Genomic DNA, 11594 nt, shown 5'->3' with positions numbered 1-11594 from the left:
CATAATTACTTTTACATTAATTACATTGTAATTTAAATTATAAATTATAAACACAATTGAATAATAAAATACAATTAATTTGTCATTATAATTAATTAAATTATAACTAAATTGTAAAACAATAACAATTATAATCAATTACATTTAATCAAAACCAAATAATTACAATAATAAACAATCAATAAATAATTAGACATAATTTTACAAACTCTTTTTATACAAAATTCTACCTTTATGCATGTTTGTACAGTGGTATTTCTGAATCTCTGTTAGAGATTTCCTGGCTTACAATCATTTGTGCCCAGTTCCTATAGAAAATATTAAGTAGACCTTCATTTTATCAATTTTTAAAAGTATTTACATAAATATATATTTTATTCTGTTAATGCAAAATATCACATTCATCTGCTTTTCTGTGGAAACCTAGACTATAGGAATTTTTCACTTTTCTTTGCAGGCAGAAACATTTTTCTCATTCTTACTCCAGCTAGCCACTTTACAAAAATCAACTGTTCCATCATGCTTATTGAAGCTCTTTTCTATTTACATCTTATCTAGATAAGATACTGCCCAATTTATGAGTAGCTAATAACCACCAATTATGTCTTTAAACGTAAATTGTTATGATTTTGTTTTTAAATATGCTCTCGCAAAGTCATATTTTATCCCAAGAGAAAAGTAGGTTATTTGTTGAATTGGGTAACAACAGAAATAGAGTGGTAGTACTCTGCTAGAATAAATAATAAAGACACACAGAAGTTTTTTAAATCTCTTAAAAATGTTTAAAAATACACAGTTTTAGTCAGAGTGTCACTGGGACTAATGATTCTTTATTTTTCAGCTAGCTTTTTAAAATAATGAACAATTCCTCTATGGAATACTTATGAGCAAATGAACCTGAATAGAGCATGATATAAGAGAGAGTAGAGTGAAAATTTCTTAAGCTCTCTAGAAGAGACTTAAAGATGCAAACAAGAACAATAATAACAAGTGTTAAGAAATAAATAGATCAAGATAAATAAAGACCACTTGAGGATTTGCAGCTGGGGACATTTCATGCATTGCATTTTTGCTGCATTAAATGAGAAAAGCATAAGAAATGGGTGAAATTACTTGTTTGTACGTGTATGCATAGATCTAATTTATAGTTTTACATGCTTCTATTTTTCATGAAAAACATTCCTCTCTCCTTGCCTTAGCAGCTAACTCATGAATATGGTTTTCTCTCTTTCTATTTCTTCACCAGTCTGATTGCTGTGGCATTACTAGGGTAACCTAAGAGATTATTCTTATAACAAAACAGAACTTAAAAATTATAAACCTTGGAAGAACGTTAAGATTGTGATTGTAGAGAAAAGACATATTACAGTAAACAAAGTTCTAAAATAAAACAAAGAAAAATGTAAAGCTGCAAAGTCTGAGAAATCGTAAGAAGACAAAATATCAGGATTAATCAAAACACCTAAGACAACAAAAGATAGAGATAAAAGACATATAACAAGAATTCTGCCTTCAGGAAATAATGTCTTCTGAGAAGATATATATATATTTTTTCTTCCCAAGATTAAATTCCCACTCCAGGGCCTGAAAACAAACAATGTCAGAAATGTCATAAAAATTAATTTGGTGTCAAAAAGTAAAGTTTTTAAAAATCTGTCAAATGTGGCTTTGTACGTATATGATTAATCTCTTTGGTGCATATTTATGTACTTTAATAAGTATCCAATATTATCTAATTTTCAAATATGCTAAAAAGATAACATCCTAAGGCCATTGTGAGAGAAATTCATTTTACTGATGTCCATATGTTCACAGATTTTTCAGGATTAGCAATATTTTTCAATGGCTTTCAAAAATTGGCAAATACATTATTTTAAATACTCTATATAATGTAATGCAACAAAAAGTGTTTTTGTGTGTCTTCAATTTGTGAAACCTAAAGATCAACACAATTTTGAAATACACTATGATATATAGGAAAATGCTGAAATATTATTTTTATATTTTACATGATTGAAATCTCAAAATAAAGACACTTTTTAAAAAGTGAAAAAAGTCACAATTTAAGTAAAGCTGTTAAAGATTAGTACTTACAAAGCGAAATAAAATAATAGCTATCAATAATTATTGTCCTGACCTAGCTATTGAAACTAACTATACTATTGTATTGTCAGCTCTCCACTTCTGCAACAGGACATTTCTAGGATTTTTTGTGAGCTGCTTAACTTCAGTTTCCTAATTTTATATATTATATATAAAGAGAGAGAGAGAGAGAGATCTTTTTGGCTTTGTTCTTTGTCCCTTACTATAATGTTTTTCTGGCTCTTTTCAGCATAACCAATTCCTATATGACTTCATGGCAAAATAAAAAATGTCAACTTCCTCAAGAATTTTAAACTGAGTAAGCATATTTCAAACAATTCTATTCCTTCCTGTATAGGCTTTCTGTTTAATTACAAATTTTAAATAGATTGTACTCAAATGTTTATAAATTTTAGGTACATTGACTATTTGCAATTTATTTCTACATTCTTTAGATGAATATATTGTCTTCCACATAAGACTACTTTTGACAATTTACGGCACATTTTCTACCTTTACTGAATTAGTCTTTATGTTTGGCATAATGCCATATGTAGAGAAAGTACTCAGTAATTATTTTGTTTGTCCTAAAATGAAGTAATATGAGAGCTCTACTTATTTACTGTGAAGTGTAATTAATTTAATGCATTAAATTGTGAGTTTCATGATTATTTTCACAAAATACACATTGTTTAAATAATCTAAAATATTAAAAATGTTCCCTAACAAAACTCATGGAGTATACAACACCAAATGTGAACCGTTAGCAAAATTCCAGGGGTTCAGTCTTGGTCTGGGTGCTCATAGCACAGAAAGCCAGTGACTGAGACTACATGTGCTGCCAAAGAAGAAGGCTTTAATTGGGTACTGCAGCCAAAGAGATAGGAGCTGTCTCAAATCTGTCTCCCTGACTAACTAAAATTAGGGGTTTATGTAACAGGGAGGAAATGTAACTGTGTAAGAAAACAGGAACTATGGAGGGGAAAGGACACAGTTATGATGAATGAGGGGCCTAGCATCTTATTGTCTCCATGTGATGACCTGGTGAGTTTTAGTTCTTTGATACTTTTTGAGCGGGCTAAGGGACCCTTTCCTGAGGAAAGAACTCAGATAAAATAATAGTATCAAGCTTTAAGAACAGAAGGGTCAATTTCATTGTTTATACAAAAATAACTGTCTATGGGACTATTGGATCAATTTCAGAACTTTAAACAATAGAATTTTGGTTATCATGGTCTGCCAGTATATTCATTAATTTCAACAAATGTGCCATTCTGTGAGGGATATTTATAATACGGGAGGCCAGGCATGTGTGGGGACATGGTTATATGGGAAATCTCTGCACTTTCTACTTAATTTTTTTCTATGAAACAAAAACTGCTCCAAAAATAAAGTTTTTAAAAACAATATTTGCCAATAATTATAGACATTTTTATATTTAACATTTGGAGTAAACTTTATTGAGAAAATATAAAAATAAAAATATAATTGAAATACATCAAATATAAATATTTTTAAGTAAATGAGAGACTAATTCATGATGTAAATTTATTAATAAAATTAAACACTATAATTTAGATGAATAGTGTGAAGGATTTCTATGTGAATGATACTTGACGAGTATAAATACAGGAAGTAAAAATGTGCCTAGTATTTTGCTTAAATAGAAATAAATACTTGTATCAATTAATGTCTTTAGTATATACAAAGTTTCTCTTTATAATACAATGAAGTTTAAATATAAATTAATAACAACTTTGGGAAGAAAAATTGGAAATGCTGGAGATTAAAGGGTCAGTTAGAGTTAAATGCTAGAATATTTATGCCAAAGAAATATTAAGCCAACTATCCTTTCTGAGCTCCTTGTAAAACTATGGTTTCCATACACTCTATCATATATTGCTCTTATAGAAAAATTAAAACCTATTTGAAAATAAAGAACTGTAAATAAATTCTAAATAATATATAAAACTTACATGCTTTGTGAAACTTTTGCTTAACATCATGAATAGTAGATGACTGTGTCACCTGAAAAGGAAAAGAAAATAGAGTTATTTTTAAAAACTGTTAATTTGTTTTCTATCCATTTAAGGAAAAGAAATTTTAAATATATCCTAAAATTCTTACACAATAAGAATTTTTGCTTGGTTTATCTTTTTAGTGATTACTATTTTGACAAACTTGAAATGTTGCAATCAGTAAAAATATAATTTAAAAAATTGTTTGTATACAGCAGTAATAATTTTAACACATTAATTCAATCCAAATTTTATCCCTAAGATATATTTTTGAATTTTCTTTGTCCAAAATATTCAACGTATTTTTCCACATCTCGTAAAACTATCAATTAAAAATATGTCTTAATGCACAGGAAACTAAAATAATGTATAGCAATAGCACCTGAGGATGTGAAGTTAATTTATATGGACAAATGAGAGAAATGTTTACCACTGAATATCATGAGACAAAAGTCACCTTAAGCCTCCTACTGACATTATTTAAATCTCCAAGTAAAAGTACTAAATATCCATTAAAATGCATGTGAGTTTTTTTTTTTGATTCCTTAAGTACATAGTAATTTGTCAAAATATTTGGTTCTAAATTACTAAATCCAACTCTATAAATTAAAAATGAATAAAATATTTTTATTCTTCTAAATTTGAAAATTATTGAGGACTAAAGTTCCATACAGACACTTCAAGTCATCACAATACTTTTTTGATTTTCTGAATTTGTCTCAAAAGACATTTTCATGATAATTCAAAAAAATATATTTCTTTTCCCTGAATAAGCATATGATACTAGGGAAATGTATTATAATCATATATTTACATAATTTATTTATGCTACACTAAAATCCCCTTATAGCTGTTTTGAAAGGGTTAAATGAAAAACGCATGAAATTTTGGTGCATAATAGTCCATAAGAACCATGTAGTTCTTAATATTGTTACATTATGTTTGATGTTTTATTATACACTGAAAGTATAACAACAAATACATTCATTTTTACATATTTCACCCTCTACTTAACAGGATTGTGACTAAGCATTCAGTATACTGTTCAGAATTTTTTTATGATTTCCTGTGTGTATGTGATTTACTAAATAAGAGAGTTATAAGATTTAAACCCTAAAAAGTAATAGGAATTCCAATTTGTGTTATGCTGTTAATAGCAAAATGATCCTAAAACATTCTGTGTATATACAATTATAAATATTTCATGGCATTGCTCTTCTCTGAAAGATGTTAGAAAAAAAATTTTAAACAGTTTATAGGGAGAGTAATATATATTTATTTACTTTTGCATATATTTTAATTTTGGTTATTAACCTCTAATATTTAAATTTAATTTTTAAAATATTGTTTTAACAGTGTCCATTGTTTCATCTCAATGTTTCTTATTCATTCAGCACCTTTATATGTTGCTTTCTCTGACAGAGTGGAGTAAAGACCACATGATATTCCCTAGAGTAACAAATATCTGTTCATTAGTCATATCAAGGACCATGTAATTTTAAATAAAAAGAAATTTTCATAATCAATAATCCCTCAATTTGGGTTTGATATGTGTTCATCTAGCACTTTATGAGGGCCATTATCTTGTATTATGCATTGCTTGCTCAATTTATACGGAGCTGAGGATAATGACCTAGTATTACTGTTGTTTTGTTTTGTCATGTAGTACACCACAGAGCAGACAATAAGTTTTAATTAACTTTTATAGAAGTCAGAAATAAAGCTGTGAGTGCAAACATGTAAAAACAGAGTAAGATCAAAGTTTCTTAATCTGACATGCAAAAGCTGTATGCCATTCTCCACACCAGAATAATGCAATTGACAACCTTCTAATTTGGTATATGCATTTTACTTTGAATTTTCTTATTTTCAAGACTAACATCATTTTCCTGAAAGAAACCTTCATGTGTAATAGGGATGTATTATAAGCTCTTAACATTTTAGAAAAAATTCATTTGACTTTCACGTGTTAGAAAAGTGCTGATTTTGAATAAATCCTTGAGAACTGCCCTTTCTGCAGTAATTTTGGACAAAATAAATCAGAAAAATTAACTACTAAATGATTCAGACATGTATTCAATTAGGCACAGGATTGTGCTTTTCTGCTCTTTTCAGTCCTTTAGTTGTACTGAAAGCACAAAGAGAGGAAAATATGATAATTAACTGAGCATATAAGAGCTTCTGATGACTAAATTGATGTCTCAGTGGCTTCATCAGGGAGTTTAGTTATCATAACCTCCACTTCTTAGTCAGTTTTAGAACATCTTAAAAAGGATAAACTATCATCGTGATAATTTATTCATTTCCATAATTATACAGATGGGAGTATGTGAAACTCTACATTTGAAACCTTAATATTCCCTTCATTAATGTTTCTTTCTCTTAAAAGAAAATGAGTCTTAAAATAGTGAGTAGGCAAGTCAAATGATGGTAGTTAAATCAAAAATTTACTTCTAAATTTTAACTGACTATAGTTAAAATTTGAGATATGATTACTTTCTCTACATTTAAGTTGATGAAAACAAAGAAGCTTTTTCATTCAAGTATTTAATCTAGAATTTGTTTGAATTTGCCCAATATGCGTTTACTACAGTTTTTCACAGAAACCTCTTTTTATACTATTGCTTCTTTTTAAAACCATATTTTAGCCACTTTCACAGTAAATTCTTAAGATGCACAGATGTCTCCAAAATACTGCTCATCCTGATTAGAGCAATAAAAATTAAATTATAATAAAAAACAGCAACCACTTGACATTCATTTGATGGGGTTGTTGTAGTATAAAAACCTAAATTTGTCAGTAAACTTTATTAAAACAAAGAACTTGTCTAAAAGTATATGTATAGAAATAAAACCAAAGTAAAAGATGAACTGATATAAATAATTAGATATAGTGGTGTGAAAATGCAGACACAGATACACAGAGAAATACAAAATGTCGATGCAGGTTTCCTACCTAAACAGAGCTGTTTTTCAAGACACAAGGAAGAAAATTGCCAAAAAATATCACGTTAAGCTTGATTAATTCAGGAAAACGGAAAAAAATAGCTTTGAGAATTTCCATTAGAAGATTTTAGGCTGGACTTGGTGGCTCAGGCTTGTAGAATAAACTCTTTGGGAAACTGAGGCAGAAGGATCATTTGAGTCCAGGGCTTCAAGACGAGCCTGGGCAACATGGTGGAAGTCCCATATCTCAAAAAAAAAAAATTAGCAGGGCATGGGGGATGTGTATGTAGTCCCAACTATGCTGGAGCCAGGGTGACAGAGCGAGACCCTGTCTCAAACAAACAAACAAAGAAACAAACAAAGATAAAGAAGGTAGTAGATTAGCAAATAGAATGTATATTTGCATATTTTATTCAGAATGGATAAGGATTTTCTCAGTAAGCAAATGTTATTTTACTAATAAATAACCTTAAGATTGCTCAGATAAGTAAGCAATATATGGAATATAATTTTTATACGTTCAAAATGTGTTCAGTAGTTTCTAGAATAGCAAAAATTTTCACTACGAATAAAATTGACATTACACAGTGAATCTGAAAAAATATGTGTTTTAACAAGGTTTAAATGTTTAAATTTAACTGAGTTATACTATGGTTTCTCTTCAGATCGTATAACTCTTTCGCCTCTTAAATTTAACTGAATTTTATTTATCTAAGAAATTGAAATGTTTTCTATTGTATCAATTTTATTTATTTATTAACTAAATTATTTAAAATTAGCTCCTTGTTAAGTAAAACGATATGTGTGTGTGTGTGTGTGTGTGTATATATATATATGTATTCATACACACATATCCTGTTTTTGTATCATACAAAATGTTTCTTTTTATATTGCAATAACAATTTGGTTAATATCAATTATGCCATTTCTATTGAAAAATAATGTAAAAATTAACATATAAATTGATTTTCTCAAAGTATTTACCAAATAAATTTTATCTGAATAATGCTCAGGTAATAATGATATTTTGCTTTTTTATATGAAAAATTTTATTTCTAGGAAATTATGTGTAAATTTTACTTAGAAGTACAGCCTAAAACATTACTGGTCTTTTATTTGTGTGTGTGCACACACACACATGCACATACACTTGACCCTTGAACAATGCAGAGGTGCCAATCCTTCATGTAAGCATATTTTAAAACAATTTTTATAGATATCTAATAATTATACATATTTATGGGGTTCATGTGCTATTTTAATATGTACATAAATTGTGAAATGATCAAAACAGTATTTAGAATATTCATCACCTTAAACACTTACCAGTTATTTGTGTTGGAAGCATTTCAAATCCTCTCTTCTAGCTATTTTTAAATATACAATATATGTTAATTGTTAATTATAGTTACCCTACTATGTTATCAAACAGTAGAAGCTACTTCTGTTATCTAACTGTATGTTTCTACCCATTAACTAACCTCTCTTCATTCCTTCACTGTCGTTCCCAGCCTCTGGTAAATATATACTGTACCTTCATGAGATAAACTTTTTAAAGGGTTAAACTTCTTTTTAAACCACCACACATGAATGAGAACATGCAATATTTGTCTTTAAATGCCTGGCTTTTTTCACTTAATATAGTCACCTCTAGTTACATCTATGTTGTTGCAAATAATAATTGATTCTATAGCTTGATTATTGTGAATAGTGTTTCAATAATCATGAGGATGCAGGTATCCCTTTGATATATTGATTTGCTTTCCATTGGATGAATACCCAGGGTGGAAGTCTGGAATTTATAAAAGTTCTATTTTTGTTTTCTGAGACACTCTCTACTCTTTTCCGTAATGTCTGTACTAATTTCATTTCCACTGATAGTGTATAATAATTTCCTTTGATCTGCATCCTCACCAGCATTGGTTTTGTTTTTGTTTTCCATAGTAACCATTCATACTTGGGTAAGATATTATCTTAGCTGCTGGGTAAGATAATATCTCATTGTAGCTTTGATTTGGATTTCCCTGATGTTAGCGATGTTGACCACTTTGTTATATATCTGTTGGCCATGTGTATGTCTTTTTTAGAGAAATATCTGTTCAGATTATTTGCCCAATTTTCCATGGAATAATTTGTTTGCTTGTTTTTATGCTTCTGGGAACTGAGGTATTTTAGTTCCTTATGTAGTTCCGAATAATAGTACCTCATCAGATGAATAATGTGCAAATATTTTCTCCTACTCTTTTGCCTCTTTACACTGTTGTTTCCTTTGTTATGCAGAAGTTTATTATTTTAATATGTTCCCATTTGTGTATTTTTGTTTTTGCAACTCTTTTGAGGTCTTAGTTATTATTATTATTATTGTTTTTTTGCCTAACGTCCTGAAGCACTTCTCCTATGTTTTCTTTTAGTAGTTTAAGGTTTGAGGTCTTAGTGTTTAAGTTTCCAATCCATTTTCTCTTGTGTTTTAGTGTTTGATAAAACATAGGTGTCTAATTACATACTTTTGCATGTAGATATCCAGTATTGTTAGCACCATTTATTAAAGAAGCTGTCTTTTCTTCAATGTGTTGTTGGCACCTTTGAAGACAATCAGTTGACTATAAATGCAAGGATTTATATCTGGGTTCTGTGTTCCATAGGTCTATGTCTATTCTTATACCAATGCAATGCTGTTTTGGTTACTATTGCTTTGCAGTATATTTTAAGTCAGGAAGTGTGATGCTTCCAGCGTTCTTTTTGCTCAGTGTTACTTTGTCTATACAGGGTCTTTTGTGGTTCCATATAAACTTTAAGATTGTTTTTCTATTTTGTAAAGAATGCCATTGGTATTTTGATAGGAAATGTATTGAATTTGTAGATTGCTTTGGGTGGTGTGGTGTGGATATTTTAACAATATTAATTCTTCTAATCCATTAGCATCAGATGTGTTTCCATTTGTTTGTGCCCTCTTCAATTTCTTTTATCAGAGTTTTGGAGTTTTCCTTGCAGAGTTCTTTCCCCTTCCTGGTTAAATTTATTCAAAATATTTCCCCCCACAACCACCACCCTTTTCTTTTTCTTTCTTTCTTTATTTATTTTTGGTACCTATTGTAAATGACATAAAATTATTGATTTAGTTTTCAGCTAGTTTCTCATTGGTGTATAAAAATGCTACTGATTTTTGTATGTTGATTTTGTATTCTGAAAATTTACTGAATTTATTTGTCAGTTCTAAAATATTTTCGGTGGTGGTTTTATGTCATTACACATATAAGAATATGCCATCTACAAAGGACAACTTAACTTCCACTTTTCCAATTTGGATGCCCTTTTTCTTTTTCCTTTTTCTTTCCTGATTGCTCTGAATAGGATTTCCTGTATTATGTTGAATAAGAATGGGTATCCTTGTCTTGTTCCAGTTCTTAGATAAAAGACTCTTGTTTTTTTGCCATTCAGAATGATGTTAGCTGAAGGTTTGTCCTATACGCCTTTTATGTTGAGGTATGTTCATTCCATGCCTAATTTGTAGAGAAGTTTCTTTTTTTTTTATCATAAATGGATTGTGCCTTGTATTAGATACTTTATCTGTATCCATTACAATAATCATATGAGTTTTATCCTTCATTCTGTTGAAATGATATATCATATTTATTGATTTGCATATGTTGAAGTATACATTTATTACTGGAATAAATCCTACTTAATCATAGTGTATTATATTTTTGATGTGTTGTAAGATTTGCCACCCAAGCCAGCAGCAGCAACCTGCTGGGGTCCCCTTCCATGTTGTGGAAGCTTTGTTCTTTCACTCTTCATAATAAATCTTGCTGCGGCTCCCTCTGGGTCTGCACTAACTTTATGAGCTGTAACAGTCACTGCGAAGGTCTGCAACTTCACTCTTGAAATCAGCGAGACCACGAACCCACCAGAAGGAATAAACTCTGGACACATCTGAACATCTGAAGGAACAAACTATGGACACACCATCTTTAAGAATTGTAACACTCACCACAAGGGTCTGCGGCTTCATTCTTGAAATCAGTGAGATCAAGAACCCACCAGAAGGAACCAATTCTGTAAACACTTTGATCCTTTCTTTTTTTCTTATTGTCGTTGCAGTTTTGTTGTTTTCTGTAGTGGTAGCATTTGAGTCCTTCCCTTTCTTATTGTGTCTGCTCCACCCATGAGTTTTATACTTTTTTTGTATTTTCATGATGGTAGATACTATCCTTTTGCTTTCAGATGTAGGAGTCTCTTAAGCATCTCTTGTAGGATCAGTCTAGTGGTAATGATTTCTTTCAGGTTTTGCTTATCTAGGAAATACCTTATTTGTCCTTGATTTTTGGAGGATGACTTTGCTGCATATGGTATTCTTGATTGTCAGTACTTTTTTTTTTTTTTATACTTTAAGTTCTAGGGTACATGTGCATAACGTGCAGGTTTGGTACATATGTATACTTGTGCCATGTTTGGTGTGCTGCACCCATCAACTCGTCAGCACCCATCAATTCGTCATTTATATCAGGTATAACTCCCAATGAAATTCCTCCCCCCTCCCCCCTCCCC

The 11594-nt window shown here is 30.0% G+C and overlaps 1 protein-coding gene across 1 annotated transcript in view; it reads right to left on the bottom strand.

Annotated features, from left to right (window-relative positions):
• Window positions 1-11594, bottom strand: part of TECRL (trans-2,3-enoyl-CoA reductase-like) — a 125922-nt gene that overhangs the window by 89727 nt on the left and 24601 nt on the right. Inside the window, exon 2 of the mRNA XM_011940295.1 lies at window positions 4059-4110. Coding sequence (XP_011795685.1) covers window positions 4059-4110 — 52 coding nt within the window. The remainder of the gene's footprint in view (window positions 1-4058; window positions 4111-11594) is intronic.

This window comes from Colobus angolensis, unplaced genomic scaffold, assembly GCF_000951035.1.
Source record: "Colobus angolensis palliatus isolate OR3802 unplaced genomic scaffold, Cang.pa_1.0 Scaffold189, whole genome shotgun sequence".
Lineage (NCBI taxonomy): Eukaryota > Metazoa > Chordata > Mammalia > Primates > Cercopithecidae > Colobus > Colobus angolensis.
This window is presented reverse-complemented; position numbering and strand designations above follow the sequence as displayed.